General features: G+C 38.1%; 1 protein-coding gene across 2 annotated transcripts in view; it reads right to left on the bottom strand.

Annotated features, from left to right (window-relative positions):
- Positions 1–4,222: 4,222 nt before the first annotated feature.
- Positions 4,223–20,288, bottom strand: part of ZPLD1 (zona pellucida like domain containing 1) — a 105,146-nt gene continuing 89,080 nt past the window's right edge. For both annotated transcript variants that reach the window (XM_048295800.1, XM_048295801.1), the window contains exons 4-12: positions 20,010–20,230; positions 17,535–17,716; positions 16,823–16,895; positions 13,669–13,766; positions 12,988–13,068; positions 11,991–12,162; positions 10,543–10,651; positions 7,520–7,549; positions 4,223–5,274 (exon numbers count right to left, since the gene is read on the bottom strand). In XM_048295800.1, the coding sequence (XP_048151757.1) occupies positions 5,099–5,274; positions 7,520–7,549; positions 10,543–10,651; positions 11,991–12,162; positions 12,988–13,068; positions 13,669–13,766; positions 16,823–16,895; positions 17,535–17,716; positions 20,010–20,230 (1,142 nt within the window). In that variant the 3' untranslated portion in view covers positions 4,223–5,098. The remainder of the gene's footprint in view (positions 5,275–7,519; positions 7,550–10,542; positions 10,652–11,990; positions 12,163–12,987; positions 13,069–13,668; positions 13,767–16,822; positions 16,896–17,534; positions 17,717–20,009; positions 20,231–20,288) is intronic.

Raw genomic sequence — 20,288 nt, forward strand, 5'->3', positions numbered from 1 at the left:
TGCTCTCACTTTGCCAAGTTACAGCACACATGGAGAGCACTTCCAGAGTCTGATCTGCAGCCTGGGAAGCACCAGGACACAGAGAGGAGGCTGACTGGGAGAACTTGTCCTGGCCCCCAGTCTCGTGGTTCTGGCCACAGTAATTGCAGTGCTGTGTTGACAATACGCAATCCAGTGCTTGGTGTTTTAGGGTGAGGGAGGGAAGCCCCAAGGCATCGCTCCACCACATGGCATTGACTCAGCTGTGCAGGCCCTAACATCCAGAAACAGGATTTGACTCTGAAGTGAGGTAACACTCAGTCTACTTAACTCCTGACCTGTCACTGGCTCCAAAATGGATGTAAGCCTGTACAGAATACACGCCTGCTGAGTGTGCGTGATCCTTTGAGTCATCCAGTACAGATCCTACACTGAATTTTTGCCCTAAAAGTCATTTTCCATTAGCATTTAAAATAACAGGATCATTACTTTTATCTATTAGAATCTGGAGAGGGGAAAACACATCAGAATATCTGCTCTATAAAGTAACTTGTGATTGTACTGAGTGGTCCAGTTCACTAATTCCACTTCATAAAGTTTAAAAAAACCCCAAAAAACAGTTTAAAAACCACACTAAATCTATGCCTGTCCCTCAAAACAGCTGCTGAGCAGAGAGATATTACCATCTGATAAAAGTAATAAAATTGCCTGAATAGAGCTTGATTCAACCTCAGCTTGAATCAAGAAACAAGGGGTTACAGCACAGAGAAAACAGTCACAAGAGCAGATTCTTCTTCACCCACTTTGAAGAGTGTCTATAATGGATATCATTCAGCCTCTCTGTCCAGGTGGGAAATATAGCAGACTGCCGGCAGAAACACAGGGCCTCTCCTGATTCAATCTTCAGTCCAGAAAATGGGGTTGAAAACATGCTGAAGCAAAGCTACTTTTATTTTTTGTTTCATTTATGCAAAACAAGCAAGTTTGATAAACACACTTCAGAGACCTAGAGTCTATACACAAGCAGTTCATGATGTAAACAGAGCATCTGATGCCTACTCCAGTGAGGATAGCGAATGCCTATAACCACCATCATTTTATGAGTTCAAAAGAGTGAAGATTTCCCCTTTTAGCAGGTGATTGCAGCAAACATTTCAGCTACGGCTGAATGGTATTTTTTGGTTATAAGGACAGGGGCAGATCCTGCTTTAGCACAAAGTACTTTTCACACAACACCCTGAGGTCCAAAAGCAGAAGTTACAAATGCAGTAGCAGCATTTGAAATCTGGCTGGCCAGCACCTTCCTCGGTTTACCAACAGTGATTAGTTTACCTTCTTCACAAAATAAGTCACTTAAACAACTTTTCCACCTTACATTTTCTATTTCTCTAATCCCAAGGGTGTGCTTCCTAATTGCACAAGCATACTCTTTTTAAGACCAGGAAAGAGTTAATTAACTAATAACAGAAAAATTAATAAAACATTTCAAAAGAGACATTATGGCAAAGAGCCATGACAGTACTGAAACCACGGGTGTATCAGACTCCAATCTGTGCAGAGCTATTCTCTGATGTCTCCTCCACTTCCATCCTACCTCTTCCTTCCTGAAAGGCATGGTGGAAAGTCCAAATGGCATTGAAATAAAACCTGGGAGTAAACTGAGGAAGGAAAAGTCTGCAACACTTGGAGCATTTCCTAGTTTTCCACAATACTCCTACCTATGTCTCCTTCAGATGAAGAAACCAGTAGCTTAACCAGGGTAAGTCTGCTTCTTCTGGGACATTTGTGGAGCCTAAGAGATATCAAGAGTAAGAAATAGTGTCTGCTGAATAAAGCAGGGAATAGATTTACTTCCACATACCTGGGCCAAGGCCTGTTTCTCAAATATCAACTGAATTTATCCCAAGCACTGGTATACACAGCTCCAGTTGGATATGCCATTTATCTCTTCCAAGGATGCACCCAGGAAGTGTTTTCAGCCTTTTATAGGTTTATTAAATTCTACTGGATTTAGAACTGAACTTGAAACTTCACTTTCTTTTCAATCTGATCCCCAATACGGGTCACGGACCTGTACACTGTGCTTGTCTGCAGAAACCTGACCTCTGTGCAAAAAAAAAGCACTAAAGCACACATAACAGTCACCCCTAACAGAAGTGCTTGCATTATCAGAGCCACTATTCTTTTAGCAATTCTGTTCCACTTCACCTACAAGACCCCCATTTTGTATCTGGCCAGAGCTCCTTCATACAAAGTGTCTTCTTATTTTCAGTGCTTCATTTAAAACTTGATCTTTTGAGTGCCCAGTACATGTAATTTACATTTTCAATCCATTCCCCATTCCCTCTCACTTGACATTCTGCCCTTCAAAAAGTAGGGTATAACCATCATGCACATCCACTCAACTTCTGCTTACCTGTTACTTGAAATTTGTGAGGTCACAAGTTATGGGTTCCACGTGTTCCTTAATACCTGTATGTTTCTTTCAAACAAACCAGGATGGGGATGTTTTTATAAATTCAGTCAGTCCGCACCTTCCTAAAAATATTTTGCCAGCCTAGCTCAAGTTTTCAGCTCTCCTACAATTCATAAATCATTTCCATGTCAGATCTGTAAATGGATAAGCCTTGGTGTAGGCATCATCTTCCACCTGCAACTCTCCATGTTTCTTTACCAATGAGGAACACATATTTATCTCTTTTAATGAAGGATGGAGACAAACATATTCACAGTCCATAGCAAGCGCAGCAATGACTCCTACAGATGACTGTTGGAACTCTGTCCACTAATTTAGCTAGAGGGAGATCACCCTTTGGTACCTAGGAATTTCCACATGAGGAAAAGTTACACAAATATCTTACCTGGTTCTTCACAAAAACAAACCACTCCAGAAATTTTCACAAACTTAAGAATCACATTTTGCATATAACATTATTGAGTAGCAACTCCATTCTTGTAATAGGTTTCCCGAGCCTCAAAAAATTTGGTCAACAAGACTTTGTTAATTACTATGAAATACATTTCTTTACAGAAAAACAACAAACTGTCTTCCAGAAACACTGAGAAATCAAATAGGACAAGTATGATATTATATAAGCAACTTTTTTATTTCCAACACCATTCACTTTCTTTTTCTGTGGTCTTAGTCAAACCATATGGGACTTGTGTTAAAAAAAGGGTCTCCCTCTCTCTCTAGCAGATATTAGCCTGACAGTTTTTAATGGCTGGTAAGTTAAAATGGCATATTCACATTAGTAAGTCTTTTAAAAAGTACTGAAGATAGCAATTAACTGCTGAAACAACTTTCTAAGCATGGTAATGGCTATCTCCATCACTGGAAACTTTCAGATAAAGCTGCTCCTTACTAAGTAGTAATTACATTAATGGAATTTTTGTGGTTGCCTTTATTAGTAAATTAAAATAGATTATCTGAATTTATTTATCCCCAGGCTGGAATATAAATCTCCAGAGTTTACCACACTCCTTTAAAGGTCAGTAAATCTATAATTATATTAATTTATCCTGTATATTGAAAGCTTTTGCCAAACCAACTTAAAAAAGCACGTCCAGTTTTCATCTTTGTAGAATGAAGTCCCTGGAAGCACGTACAAAACTAGCAATTGGACAGGGGGAGGAAAACAGTTCAGACAAAGCATCCATTCTGAAATGTTTAAAATAATTTTATTAAACAATCGTGTTTTACATGTCATCAGACCTAACCCCTGAAGTGCAAAAATGTTTCTGAGGTATTAAGACTGGAGGAAAACAGGCACAGTATTGGTTGTTAGGGATACCGCCCTACAGCACAGTGGAATTTGCAAACAACAGGCCTTTATACAGCATTTACAGGATCAGAGAAAACTGAGAACAAGATTGTATTTGTCTTTAGCCTTGAGAGCCAAAAAGCCCTGATCACTAGCCAGTTCTGTCACATCAGTGAAGACACAGACACAGTTAACACAGGATGATGATAAATATCAATGAGGTGTTTCTAGGCCAATATATAATACACAGTATTATACAAATACATGTGTATACAAATACACAGTACTTGAAAAATGAAATTTAACTGCTGTATGCGTGACCAAAATCCCAACTGTCTATCCAGTCCAGCTTAATATGTTGTGCTTATGGTGGCCTCTCTAGTACCAGCATTTTTGTCTACTCTACACAGCTAAGCCACTGCCTCGTGCTCCTGTTTGAGGGCACCTGCCACTCACACTCACTTCAGGTAAGTCTGATGTTTATCAGATTAACTACAGTCAACAGTACAGTATGCTTGTAGCCTGGTATCCTTCTAGCTGCCCTCTTCCCCTCATCCATGCAGTGAACAAGTCTAACTCATGCAGAAAATCTGCTAAAGAAACAAGAACTGATTTTGATGACTCTTCATATGGAAATGAAAGCTTTATCACAGAACTGAAAAACTCATGGGGCAAAACTTGCCCTTACCAATTAGTATATTGGTGAGAGTTTTACTCAGTTGAAAAATTGTGCTCCAAAAATAATTTTCTGTGAGGAAAGTTTGGGCAATACTCAATACATGATATCTCCACAAGTCAATGGAAAATAAATTTAAGAAAATGTTTCCAAATTATTAATAAGTAAAAGTCACTTGTTCTAAGTTTCTCTTGGGTTATTTTTAGCCAATACAGCTGAAAACAAATTCCTCCTGAGACACATTTGTTTTCGTGAAAAATGTAATGACAAAAAAGAAGTTATCCTTATCTTACCAGGTGTTTATGAACTTATGAATTTTTCTGAATGTGTCAGGCTTTGTGTAAAAATGGCATGCTTGGAAAGGTTCTCATCTGCAGCATCTTCAGCTTTTAGACCTTACTGAGAAGATGAAGACATGAGCTCTATCGTCAGCACATTCATGGGCAAATGTCATGCAGTCTGATCGCAAACACAATTGAGATTCTCAACATTTTCTAGGCTTATTACCAACATCACTGCTGCTTACCTACACAACAACATCTACCAAATCTACAAATACAGAATAGCTGGAATAGAAGCTGGATACCACTGGAGTGTTGCCTTAATATTACTTTTTAATGGAATCATATTTCACAGACGAGAAAGGCAACCCCAAACAAAAAGTGCAAACATATCACTTTCAGTTGAAAACTGGGTTCCGGATGCCACTCAGGGCTGAACTGTTGGGCCAGTTTCTGTGCAGAAGGGTTAGAGAACATACAAAAAAGAAAATGCTTGAAATTCCTAGGATGACAATGCCTGAAATCAGTGCACGGGTGACTGTGTTCATCTGGAAAGGAGGTCCGTTTGGGTGAGCTGTAAGGAGAAGAAAAATGCTCAGGCAAGATCTGGTTATAATCTCTCAGGAGTGCCAAACACTTCTGCCTACCCCTTCCAACACCCAATACACAGTATAATTGCAGTGAAGGAAATAAAACTGTACCTCAGACTGAGCACCCATCTACTTGGATAAAGCTTATCCAAGTACATTTTGAAAAGTTATTGATTCTTTCAATACCAGTCATGCTGGGGGATAAAGACATATGCCTTCTAAGGCATTATGCCTCATCTGCTAGTGACCAACCTTGACCTGTGCTATTCAAGGCAAGACTATCATTATCCAAGGGCTAACAAGGTAGACATATAAGGATTTGTGGCCTAATCAAGTTAATGAAAGAATTTCTCCCCCAGTATCATTATCTACATCTCAATTCAAAGTTTATATGAATGGACAGACATATCTGGCACCAGATATCAGACATTCTTGAAGCTTGTTGTACACCTTCAGAGAGGGCTTCTTCATATGCTTATCAATTGTCAGATAAAAAGGTGACATATTTAATGCTTATTGCAGTTCAACAAGCTGTTCATGGACCTGTTCTGAGATAATAGGCCACGTACATCCACAGGCAGTACTGTCTTTTCCAGCAGGACCATTTGAGTACCAACAAGCATTTGCCATTACCAGTGGTGGAGAGTGAGGTGAAATGACAGTACAGTCTCTATGTGAGAAACCAGACTTCTCCTCCCAGAATCAGCCACCTGCCCTCAACACCATTAATCCTACCCTCCTCATCCAAGCTGAAAGGAAATCATCACTGTTGATCTGGTTACCCTCCCCTTCTCAACACTGTGCTGCTTTCTGACCACTACAGCAGTAATCTCACCTCACTCTACCTCTGTGCTCTCCACTGGGACAGCAACAGGCAAAGGAAGGGCTGTTGCTCTGGGATGGAGAGACTGCTACTTTTGTTGGATGGGAAGGAAAGGTAGCAGCCATTAACACAGCAAACTGTACACAGCAAATAAAGAATTTGCTTTTTATTATTTTAATTATATCCATGGGTAGTAACACACCAGGGAGCAATTAATTACAGGAAGAACTTTGTTTCCATGACAGGCAAGAACAGTAGCTGCTTTTATATGTTCTAAGTTGAGAAAAGAAAGGAACAAATAGTGTTAGAGTTCAGAGGACAGGATAGATTCCTTGTCCCACTCAGTCCTCTTATGAAGAAATTCAAGGTGGAATGACCCAATGATAACCTTGATCACCCTTTGTGGATACAAAAATGCTGTTAGCAAGGAATTTTCCTGCTGCTTTCTAAGCCCATGGGATACTTTTCTCTCACAAAGAAATTAGAAAAAGTTCTATAAATTATGAACACCTGCAACCTTGTAGAACTTTGTTTATGGTACAGTAGAAAAATATTTTGACAATGGATGTTTAGGATTTCTAGCCAATCAACTGAGGGGGTGGCTGATCCTTTGTCCGATTAGACTACGAAGAAAAGAATCTATAAAAGAGTTTATAAAATAATTAAATAAATCAATCTTGCTGCACAATTCCTGCCTGCTGGATCTTCTCTCCTCTCCTCCCTATGGCTGCAGGATAATGTAATATTTACTGAGCTAATAATCCTTTCTTATCCATCAGCCACTCCTTGTTACCAGGAGAGAACAGTAAGAGATAGGCTGAAACAAGTGTTCCAAGTGCCCAAAGGAGAAGCATCCTAAAACTTAAGGAGCTGATCTCCACCACAGCCTATTTCCTTCACTGCCCTAGCAGGGCACAAGTTCTATCCAAGTTTCTCCACAGCCTCTTTGTGTGGTTAAATGCCAGGAGAACAAGAGCTGAAGCTCTGACCCTCTGGCTTTGAAATGTGAACTGAGCTGGACTGCTCCATAATAACCATTTTCCTGTGCTGCTCCTGTGTGGCATGAGCAAATTTTACTGCTTAAGTCTGGTTTTGTATCTGGTGGCTGTAATGTACCCTTCACCCTCGTATGCTGTAGCATCAGATCTTCATTTCTATTTCATCATAGGAATTAAAAGATGCAATGTAGATGGTGCTGGGTGCACAAATTAAAGTGAGAATTCCAATTGCTCACCAATTGCTTTTTTTTCAGCATGTTGGTATCGACTCATTTAAGCAAAAAAAAAAGAAGGCAAAAAAATAAAAAAAAACCCAGTGCATAGATATTAATCAAAATGGTTCATCTCCTCGGTTCTGCTTCCCTCATAAACCCTCTTTTATGTTTCTTGGAATTCTGATTAACTTACCAAGCTGTGAATTGTTGGTTGGCGTCTCATCTATATAAAAAAAAAATGGCATGTGTCATATTTTTAAAATACCTCTGCCTACCTCCTCCCGTCTTGCAACACAAAAGCCAATAGTCATAGTTTTATTTTAAAAATACATCAACTCTACTTGCCACATTAACTAGCAGCTTTTAGCATCTCTGTTAGAATATGGACAATAACATTAATTGCATGTTATTGCTTCATTTTTAATATTAAATGGATATTAAAATATTAACTAATATTTTTAATGTCTAGTGGAAAAACAAACCAACACCATTATTAAATCAAGAACCAGTTCTGTTGTCTCTCTCAGTAAAAATACAACAATAAGCACCATGTTATATGCAAGTCCCTTCACTGTTAATCATATTATAAAACAGCTCTATAGGAAAAAACTTGAGTTTTACAAGAAAAAACATGTCAGCGACTATAAATTATTACCAAAAAGCTCTTTTCGCCATGCTCATTTTCCTCTTGGCAGTTCCATAGTGGCTTTATATTCAGGGTAACACTTGTATTTTGTCTTCAGTTTTTGCTTACTTACCAGTGTCCATTTCAGAATTACATTTCTTGTCACTATTTTGGAGTTTTTTGTGCAATTTGTAAGCACAGCTCACATATACATTTGTTTTAAGCCGCTGTCTCCTAAGCTTAAGTGAGACATCCATCAAAAGCTACATAACTTCAACTTCCCAAGTAGGTAGCTGCTTTGTTTCCATACAGAGACTAAAACATTTTCTTCTGTGTACGGCTCCCGTAATGACTCATTTTAGATTAACAAAAAACGTATAACATTTCTCTGGAAAGAGCCAAACGTTGGAAATATGAGTCCAGAACTACACAGGAGAAGGACCATCACTCTTTTGCAGCAGCACTATTCAGTTCCTACCAAGACAGCTGCATCAGCAGCTCCATTGTCAGGACAGCTGGTGACAGGATTTGTGGGGAGGCCTGGCTACCTTGAGGAGCCTCTGCAGGCACTGATGTGCACAGACCAGCCCCAGGACAGCTGCAGCTCCACCCTAAATGAGGGAAGTGAGGGGCTGCACATCTGTGCATCTGCAGTCCTACTACTGGCATATGGACTGTAGCGAGCCAGGTGCAACAGGTTTGATGGGCTCAGGACAAATGTATGTCTGCTAAAGCAAGACCTGAGCTGGCTTTGAAAATAGTGTAAGCACTTCCATGCATCACCACTACAAACCAGGGCTACACCCTGGCATTCCTCATTGAAAATTTAACTAAATTTAAAAAAAAATTATCCAAAATTATCCAAATTTATCCTAATTTATTCATCATCTAGATAGTTTTAGTCAAGTTCTCTCACGATCTTCCCCCTTTTATTTTGTTAATTATAGTATTCATAAGCCTCCTGGGTTTTATGAGCTTATTTTCACAATGGGAAGTGACAGCAGGACTAATTCCCTCTTTCTGCTCCCGAAGAAAAAGAGAAATGCAAATCATATTGCGGGACTTGCCCAATGTCACTCATGAAATTCGTGGCAGAGTTTAGAATTGAATTCCATTTTTGTTCAAGTACTTCTCATTAAACCATCCTTCTGTCATCATGAGTGGAATGCTCCAAAAGCATACTATGAAGATAGAGAAATCAAAAAACCTTTACCCACCCACTTTTAGAATACACCTAAAAAAATAGTTTCCTTTTTCAGTCTTATTCATGATTTCATTTAAACAACCTCAACTGTTGCCACGAAATTACAAAATTGTTTATCCTTTCTTTGGGACCATTAAACATCCATGGGCAGATTTCTTTGCTTGAAGCTATGCAGTATTTAAAGGTAATTGATAAGTATCCTTTTTGTTTTGAATTGTAAAAATAGCATTCACAGCATTTGAATCATGAGCTATATTACCTACCAGGGGTTGCTCATATAACAAGCTGTATCTAGTTTCCATTCCTTGCCTAAGGCAGCACTACTGCAGCATGTGTGTTTGGCTGAGCCAATCCGTCACTCATTTCCCATATGTACTCATGTGTGCAACTTTGAAGTTAGTTCTACTTTTTCTTGACTAATCTGATAGCAGCAGCTCAAATGGACCATGTATAATGCAAAAAAATTACGCATTTTCATTGCAGAAATGCTGCTCTTAATGGAACCTATTTGTTCTAAAAGGTGGTTCCCCATTCTGGAGGGTCAGTTGCTCTCTTTGTGGATGGAGACAACTACTTGTCATTTAAAGAAGAATTTTATTCTCAAGTGTTTAAATTCGTTTTCCTAGACCAGCTTCAGTCCTACTCTCAGTATCCTAAATCTAAGAGGGCTGAAATCAGTTGCTTAACTGCAACTACTTATAAATACCTGCAATTTCTAAAATTTAAACTGCAGTCACATAAATTATTTTCAGAGACTGCAGGTTGCATTTAGAGCTGCCTCTTTCTTTTTCCTAAAAGCTTCAGCAATAAAAATGAAAATCATAGAATTTTACCCTCAATTTAAAGCAGTGGATTTTAGCCCACTGTTTAAAATTTACAATGGTTTTGTCCCATTCCTTTCTTATAGCTGAAGGCTAAGAATAGTGTGCATTAATTTTAGACCACATGTAGATAAAAACCCAGAGGGAAGCTGGAAGAAATGGTGAATAGAAAGTGACAGTGAATATTCATTATCCATCCAAATTAAATTGCAACACTGAACACAGTACCTTAAATTCTATTATCTTCAGTGAAATCTGACAAAAAAAGAAGTCAATCCATTGAATTTAGGCTTTTATAATGGCCTTATATGTATAACAGTATCCCACCATGATTTTAGTGGAGGAGGAAGCATGAGAGAGCCAAGCATAAATACTAGCTCAAAATTCCTACCAAAGAAAGTAGTAAAAAATATAGTAAAAAAATACTCAACACTTGTAAAAAAATACACAGCAAACTAACAGAGAATTCACCCTTTAAGTCACTGCAAATTTACATTAAACTACAAAACATTTCCCCAGGTTTCTGAAATTCCTGCATTCCATAGAGAAAGATTGTTTATTCCTACCACTCCTTGTAATGATGGGGCCAGCAGAGATTACAGCATTGCCAGATGTGCTCTGAGGGCTCCAAGTTGTCCTTCCACCAGTGTCTCTTCTTTCTCTGTTACTGCAGATCTGAGTGGTCAATCAAAACAACCACAGATTCAGAATGGAACATAATTGTGGCCTTTTGTGCTTCCTTCTTTAATATAAACTCTTTGATAAGTAATACTACGACTTTGATTTTATTTCTTAGTATGCATTAAATTACCTTGCAATAAAAACATCTACAATATTGCCTAGAAGTGTATTTTATAAATGCCTGGCTTCCCATTGTATTTTGCCTCACTTTGTTTACCAAACTACATTGCTCTTGCATACAAGATCCATCTTATAGTATATTAAATTTTCAGTAGTTAATTTCCCAAAGTTATGTTTACAGACAGTTTTCCCCAACAAATCTGTTTTGCTTGACAATCCCTATTCTAGCAAGCTTCTCGAGCGAGGGTTTGCACATCTTCCATGGAGTTCTAAATAGCAATGACTCACACTAAATCCCCAGCACTCTCATCTGGAATCCGCCTTTGACATCTGTAACCTATCATCTACCTTAATCTAGGGTACTCAAGCACGCTTCAAATAAGAGCATTTATTTAGTTTCAGCTTCTTGTGAAAGAACTTCAAAAACCTCAGAACACAAATTGAATACAAAACGAAATGTGTTACGTAAATGGGTAACATCATATGAAATAATGTACAAAATTTCAGAAGTATACTGGACTGACAGCACTTTAAAATTCTAAATGGGGAGTCATTCGATAGGAAACAATGCTGTGTTCTGAAGACATCACAGAAGTTTGTGTTTACATGTTTATTTAAATGTTTCAATTTTCAAAATATATTTGTTGTCCCTGATACTCCTAAAACTAGTTCATTTTGGAGACATAACCTCATGAACTTCAACAAAAGAATAGTTTCCAAATGGTAAGGCAGATGATAATAAACTATAAGGGGCATAGTATCTTTTTCATTATGAGAAACTTTCACAGATTTTTCTTGTCAGTATAACAGCATTTCCTATAGCTTTAAGTTTTCCATAAATTCTATTTTAAGATATTTGTCCTCATCCACTGTGATGCTGGATACCTTACTACTAAGAATATCAACCTGAAAGCCATCTCAGAATTCTTACTTTTAAAAACTAAAGACCACAAAGGCAAAGCAGTCATTTCTCATATATTCAGTAACCTGTGTTTTGCAGGTCTAGTATTATTTTATCTCCAGATAAATGTTCACTCCAGACAGTGTTCATTTCCATATTCTTCATTAGTTGTTCCACATTACTTCAGACACAAAAAACATTCTTACTTCAGTCCCTACCAGTCGCTTTCATTCTGTGCCATCCAAACTTCCATAAAACTTGTACGCAGAACCCCAGTGTGCCTATTTTATATCCAGATAACTAAGAACTTACTGGCACAAGAAAGGGACAGTCATCTGCTCTGCACAGCTTTGTCACACAGTGAAGGAAGACTGTCGACATCTTCTGGTTCTTGTGCTTCACAAAGCGAAACACCTCAAAGGAAAACCGGCCCATTTGACTCTTGCCGTTTTCAATTATGGTTGTCTGCGGATCCTTGTCACAGCTAGTTTTTGCAGAGAAGAGTAAAACTGGGATGAGCAGCTCTGTTAGTATTTTGAAGCTGTTAGCTGAGAATAAGATGACTTAAGCAGCAAGTTCAATGCTTTAGTTCCTTGGAAAAGAACACAGTGCAAATATCTGCAGACACAATCTGCCTGTTAGGCTGCAGCTCCCCGTGCTGAAGCACATTCCTAAGAAAACACTATGCTTTGTTTTGCAGCACTGCAGCTGTAACCAAGGTACCATTTAATTCCAGTGCCCAAAGAAACTTGAGACCTGAAGCAAAAAGCAATCAGGTATGCTAACCAGTATAGACAGGTAACTCCAAATGAAGACAGTATTGCTCCAGTAGGTGTCACAGATAAAATTTAATCTGAGATACTGCCAAGATGTTTTTCAATGCTCCAATTCAAATAAATGTTATAACAGGAAGTAGAAGCAGGAGCATCTATTTATATTTAATCATTTGCTTAACTACTTTCCTGGATTGGAATCTCTGATGTTTTATATCACTGTCATTCACCATATTTACCTTTGGTAAAATAAAGGCCAGTTTAGCCATTCACTTTGAGAGTTTATTTTATCTCTATCAGAACTATTTTGGTCATATACTTTTCTACCTTCATAATTCTTATGACTTTGCACTTGCTTCTATGTTTACGTTCACACACAAATAAGTTCTGACATGTTAGCTATAAACCTAGCCCTTGGCCTGCCTGCTAATAATGCTTAAACTTTCCAGGCAGCTTAAGACACTACTATTGAAGAGATTTATAATTATTCTTTTTAAAGAAGGACCAACAAAATACTGGATTTGCACAGGGCCTACCTGAAGAAAAGATCATATCGAAGATCATCACTAGGATTGCCAGACGGTGTGGTGTAACAGTAGTCCATCAAAACATTCCACCTGCACAGGGAGTAAAGTGATAGATCAGGGAAGCGGCAATGCAAGACTGGGGGTGTGAGTGAAGTGAGATGAAAGGACAGTACAGGAAAGCATACAAACAGTAATGCAGGCTTGTATAGAGAAACTGTATTAAACACATCACATACAAGTCATCCTGTTTCTCCGATTACTTAGAAAATTAAAGAGCACAACACAGCAGCAGAATTGTATAAACCAAATAATTTGGTTTCATGCAAGTCAACCACCATACCAACACACACTGTACACCTCCTCTCAGAAATCATGGCCACATAGGACTAGAAATCAAAACCAACCCACTAAATTAAAAGCCCTGGATTTTCTCATACAGAGGCCTTTTCTAAAATAAAAAAACAATATAGGATTTAAAGTATCATTCAGGAAAACTTTCATATGAGAACTGAAGCAAAATATGCATTCACTGTCAAGGACCTGACACCCTCCATCTGAGAGCAGTGGTTATTGAACACCCACCATTACTTTGAAACACAAAAGCTATGAGGAAAGACAGATGCTTCTAAATCAGATAAGTAACAAGAGCTGAAAAGCTGACAAGACAAGAAATAACACCCTTTATGGTACCTGCCATCAAGGTTGGTTGCTCTTACAGCTGCATATATTTTGGTTTTCAAAGGCAAGCCTGTACTTGGAATAATGAGTTGCTGGCTGTAGGTTGAATCCTGTAAAACAAACATTGCCTCAATTGTAACAGAATTTCCACTGTAATAACCCATCTGCATCCACAGACTGAGCTCTCATCAATTTTTCTGACCCTTCTGTGTAGAAAGATCATTTACTATGTCCTCTGTAAGGGAACAAGCAAAAAAGCAGTGCTGGAGCACTTGCCTACAAGTTTGTCTGTAAAGACTGGCTTTGCCCCATGCAATAATTTGGGAGAGTCTATGATTTAACAAGGTAGTTGGATCAGTGAGTAAAGAAAATGTATCATTCATTGACGCTGACAATGACATTCATAGACACAAGTCTAGCAGAACTTACAGGCAAAAATAGGAGCTACTCTGGTTTTCTAAAGAAGGAGCTTTACTGGGTTGTCACACTGTACTCTTTCCCAGGAATGTTTGCTAAGTTTATTTGAATTAGGGGAGACAGCAATGCCATGAGGTGTTATATATTTTAAGATATAGTATGGGAGAACAGAGACATTCTGTTATGCAAAAATGTAGTTTCTATGGAAGCTGGCTTCTTGACAACTATCACTAACAAACATTTCCATTTAAATTCTAGTATTTCAAAAGAGCTATTTCAAGAAAGTTGTATTCAATGTAAAATTTGGGAATTCCACATATACTACTATTTCAATATAGCTGTTTTACTGGGTGTTTTTTGTTCGAAGTCTGAGCCATTAATATCACTTTAGCAACAAAGACATGAAACAGATCTGTGCGAGAGATATTAATTCAGAATATCAAAATGCACTATCTGGCAAAATCACTTATGTCAAACACGTTGCTAATGCAGATAGCACAGCAACTCTGTTGAGACCTCTTGTGAAAGGTCAAAACACTTAATACATATGAAAAAAATCTGGTAAATAGGATTTCGACCGGGTTCATTGTGGCAATCGAGACCATGGCAAGCAGCAGCTGACAGCAACAAGAAGTTTTACACCAGAGATCAAGTGATTTTTTTAAATTAACAGCATGCCCAATATCCAATCGGTGCAGTATCAGAGGCCTTCCGGTAGGTTTGCCTTCTTTCAAATTAGTTATACATTTCTATAACACACAGCTCTGCCACATTTTGTAAATGATCAAGAAGTGCAAAATCTTCACTATTACATTCCATAGTTGCTCTTTTATTCTTTAATAGTAGTTTTTATTCATTTAGACAGACGTTTGCAAAAAGGCATGAAAGCACAGGGACACTTAGGCTTTGTGAAAGCCTATTAAAGCCCATTTTGCTACTAAACTCTCAGTCTACCAGAACAGCTCTTCTTATCTTTCCAAACAATGACATGTACCAGCATCACAAAGTAAATGTAAACACTTTGTGAGGGAGCACAGAGGTGAGCTGAGAAGATGACGAGTCAATGTTAAGAAATAACACTACAGCTAAATTTGGAAAAGACAGCTGCTTGCAGTCAAGAGACACATCTGTACACAACCCCTCACCACTAGGAAGGCTGGACATGAGCCTTGAGGCCTCTCCCAAAACCAGGACGGCTAACAGGGATGAAGGGAGCCCACAAGACAGCAGGTACCCGAAGAAGCACTCCCCACAGGAAACAATGCAGGAAATGCACAATCCCCCCACGCATTTATCCAGCCCTAGGAAGTGAAGCAGGAGGGCATATCCACCACTGCAATCTGCCAGCCTTGGCAGTATTATTCATGACAGTGCTACTCACTAGGGCGAGTAATATGACTGCTATCAGAACAAAAACCAGCACTGTTCATGGTCAGTTTGCAACCTTACAGGAGCAGGGAGGATGACAGCACATTTTGGCATGGGATACTTAAGGAAAAGAGGTGTTCACTATGAGCATCAACAGCGTTTATTCCTGACTCTTTTGCTGAATTGGGCCCTGAAGGGCAGTCAACATTTGGCAGTCAATGCTTGGCTTGACTGAGAAATTTGCCCACCCTCATTCTACCCCATCTTTTTGATCCAGGTTTATTTAAAAATGAGAGAACTATAATCATCATTTTAACAGATTATAGGTTGTTATTTGGAGCTGTGCTCTTTCAAACAAACATGATTTTTTAGAGCATGCCATTGAAAAATGCCCTGTTGCAATATTTATAGCTCATTATGTTCAAAGCATAAAGCATTGACTTTTAAATCAGTTGCATGAATTATAACTCAGCAGCATGATGGCATGAATAATAATGCAAAAAAAATCGGATTCATAATTTACAAAAATGATGCTTGATAGATTGAAAAATTGATATTTAAATCAGGTATTTAAAATGTATGAGTAAAAATTTTAATCAACACAAAAATACAATTTTAGGGATTAATGTTAAGTAGAGGTCCTTGCATTTTTCATGTTTTAGTGTCACCAACCCATTTTACATGGTAAAAGCTTTTACAATAACGCATATTCAAGTTAAATTATCTAAAACATAAGGAAGAAGCATTGGATGAAAACTGTAATAATTATTAACCCTTAAAATCTTTAAAGTCCACACTGTAAGGCAACATATGCATCAGGCTATAGATTTGAAACAGATACATCCTTCACTACAATCACGGATGATTGAAACACTCTGATGAGGCTTGAACATAAAAATACCCCAGCCAAAGGGCTACAGTTTATTGCTAAGGGAATAGGCCTGGAATAATTTTACAGAATACTACAGAGTACTCTCTGTTTAGGCACAAAGCACCTATACACACTCAGAAACACAATAAATGCAAACAAAAGTATGCACTCTGGAGTATGATTGCTATTGTTACAATTGATTAGTCACATGGCACTACAAACTGAAAGCCAGAGCAGTAAATTGAGGAACTGTATAAATACGGGCCAAAAAGAATGTATCTGTCCTCAAAGACCAGCCATATAAATACAAGACAGCAGGTACATGCAAATAGAAAGGGAAAAGGGATTCAGAGATGAAAGACGCCTCGAAGAAGGGCTTGGTTCATGGGAGGAGCAGGAAGGAAATAGCAAATTATGCAGAGGAATCTATACTTTGGTCTGCTAAACCAGTTTGTACCCACATAGTGCAGAGATTAATTTAGTCCAGGTCATACTGTGTTTTATACTCACATTGTAAAGCAACAAATTCAAAGTGCTAATAAATGTACCATTGTTCTCTCTTACAGAAATAGCAGCTGATGACCTACAACAAAACCAGAAACCAAAAACCATCATGAAGAAAGATACCTTATTTTTGGTTTTGCATACTGCGCTGGGTTTCATTATTAAAAAACTCAATGAGTCATATCGCAAGGAGTTAATTTATGCATTTGGGTTATAAACTTCAGAAACAGGAATTTATAGTGGAAATACTGACAGTCTTAACTATGCAGAAAATAATGGAAACACGAATCAGAAAAATAATTAGCAGAGAGGCAAAGTGACAAAAAGGAACCCACCTTACATGATGTACAAGGTTTACTCACAGAAATATTTTCTCTTGCATTCTATATTTACAAGCTTATGAACTATTTCTTGAAGAATTATCTCCTTTTTTTGCTGCTATAATTTTTCAGAAGAACATCTGAATTTTAAAGGAAGTTTTACATTATCTAAGGGTCTCTTCATAATAGCAGCTCTTCATAAACTATGTTATCTCATATAATGATGCTACAGAATTTTCTTTTTCATTGCAACCCCTCTTCTTTTGGTGTTTTTTTCCTTTCCCCTTACTCTTACACAGCTAAAAATTGCTACATGGTCAATGCTGTTATGGTATGCACATATACATGCTTACACAAACATGGGGAGGAAACACACAGAAGTGAAAAATCACACTTACGAAGCGAGCTGGGTATTGTTAACCAAGTACTCCAGTGGGTAGCTACAGCTAAATTTGTACAGAAGCCCAGGCAAATAGCTGATAATCGTTGGTGGGTCTGGTGTGTCAATGTAGCCTGAAACATTACCTATCTGTACCACTGAGGTATTTCCATAAGCATTGATACCTCGAGCTGAGGATACCTATTGAGGAAGACAGAAAATTAATATTAGCTGGAAGTTAACTGTGGAACAAAAGATCTTAAGGACACTGATGGTTTAGCCCATAATTTATCCTGAAATATCGTCACTAAAACCTTCAAAAATTAATTTCGTTTAATAACAGCTTCCCTGTGTTCTATTTGCACCTCCCTGGAATCATGCATATACAATTCACAAGCTGTATCCCTGTTCTTAGAACAGACTTGAGCAACATTTGAAAAAAATTATGGATCTTGGAAGCATATCTTTTGGTAGATAATTTTTTTTTTCTACATTCCCAATGAATTCATGTGACTTATTGGGAAAAACTAAAGGAACTTTTCTATTACAGTTAAAAAGTATTATCTTACAATGAGCTTCCATATGCAAGAAAAAGGTAAATACACAATCAATTTCATTCACAGAAGCAATATTCTCTCACTGTTGAGCTTTGGTTTGGACCCATCAAAAACAAGGTACTTTATAAGCAGACACAAGCCGAATAGCTGAACTTTGAGTCTGTGTTTTGTTTATATTATTCATTTCTAAATCTTAATTTTAAACTATAAACTGCCAGAAATTACAGAGCTGAAAAGTAATACAAGCTTAACCACAATGCAACCTAAATTCCATCCATGGGCATGTGCTATTCTGTATTGCTCAGCTCACAGAGTGTGCAGAGCCTGCAAGAACACGCAGCTCTCAAGAAAACTGAGGGACACTTTCCTCCTGGTAGCAGCCCAGCTCCACTCCATCTGTAGCTACTCATCTGGGTAAGGGGGTGGTCTGAAAGTAGCTGAGAAGCATCACAAATTCCTTTGTCAGTAGGCATATACACAATGAGGTAAATTAACATGGCACTAGACTTCTACAGTAGCATTTCTGCTGTATAACTGTATTAGCAAAACAGATGTTCTCAGTAGCATTAGAACCCACGGTTTCTTAAAAAAAAATTTCATTATTGAAGAATCATCCTGAGGTGCACATGAGTTGCAACATTTTGCAGTAAGTAGCACAGGACACACAGCAGGAACTTGTCCACAGAAAACACACCTAAAAGACAGAAACAGGCGAGCATTTTGCCAATAGCATACTTCGTAATTTGCTGAATGGCGCAAAAATGTTGAAAATAGAATTTTCCAGGATCTGAGTTTTGCCTAAGTGCTATAGGCTAAGGTAGTACAGTCAACTACAACTCTTAACTTCCTCGCCACCCTACTCCCATAAAGTAAAAAGTTGAGTCTGTTGTATTACAGAAAGATCTGGGTTTTACACAAGTTCTGCCTGAACTGTTGTCTTCCCTTTACTTTCGTTGAAAATTAGCTTGAAGGTCTTCGCTGTGAAACACTGCCAAGAAATGCAGGGGAACATACTACTCCACTGTGGGAGCAGTGCTCCCTGCTCCTGTTTTGTCTTCATTTTGGGGTACAGCATGAATAAACAGAAAGAATGGGGGGAATATTTTTGGTTGTATTTTTCGCAGCTACTACTTTGTCTGTATTCAGTGCAGCCTGTTGGGGGACTTCATGAGGAGCTACAATTATTTGGACTTGTCAGACTGGGGGCTCTTGTTTTGTTTTTTAGACATCAAGCTCTTATGATCATAACCAAGAGCAAGTCCAGGGAGTTTACAAGGTGACCAGCTACACAAGAACAGGAAGAAGTGGCTTCCTGGAATGGTCTTCTACTGCAAGTCATGGAGGTGCCACAGTTGGAAAAGAGAGCCTTGAATTGGCTGAACTGGTTTTTTGTTGAAATTTTAAAAGAAAACTCAGTCTAAGGCAAAGAGGTCACAGAGCATATCAAACATTTCAGCCCAGTTTCAGCAAAATTATTAACAACAAAACAGGGGGCTTGTTATAAAAACTGACAGGGATCAAGTACAAGAATTCCAGAGAGAATAAAAGCCTTAAAAATAATACATTTTTCCACTTGTTTTCTTAAGTTATTCATAGGTACTTTGATACAAGTCATCACTGCTTACTCAATGTGATACACACAAACTGTGAAAATCTCCACTTCTGCAAGATCCAAGGCATGGTCAGCAAGAGTTTTAGAAATGCCTTGAGAAAAAAATTAAAATTATACTTTCTAATCAGAGGACAAATGTGTGTCCCACCATATTTTCTCAGGAGTAATCAAGATTATAAGTTACCAACTTTCTCTGGTTTTCTTTGATATATGCAATATGTTTCTAGCTGGGTAAGACAAAGTAAATATTATCTATAAAAGATACAATGCTGTGAAGAACATTCACTTGATCCTAAATAGCTATGCTACTTTGATTTGGTCTTACCACTAAGGTGTTTCCACAAGATTCCAAAGTACTTAGATTGATGATGAAAATGACCACTGCTGGAAAGGTGTTGTTATTGATGAAGCCCCTGCAGTGGGCATCCCCATGTTTCCCATTCAGTGCCAGATCTGTCTCAGAATAACCAGAGAAAAGAACGGTGCAAAAATTTATCTTCATAGTAATTGTCTGTACTCCACAGAAAACATTGATGTCTCGCTCAGCTGCAAGAAGAATACAAGGGAAGACACTGTAAAAAGATTTGAAGCAATCATCATATAA

This window comes from Corvus hawaiiensis, chromosome 2, assembly GCF_020740725.1.
Source record: "Corvus hawaiiensis isolate bCorHaw1 chromosome 2, bCorHaw1.pri.cur, whole genome shotgun sequence".
NCBI lineage: Eukaryota > Metazoa > Chordata > Aves > Passeriformes > Corvidae > Corvus > Corvus hawaiiensis.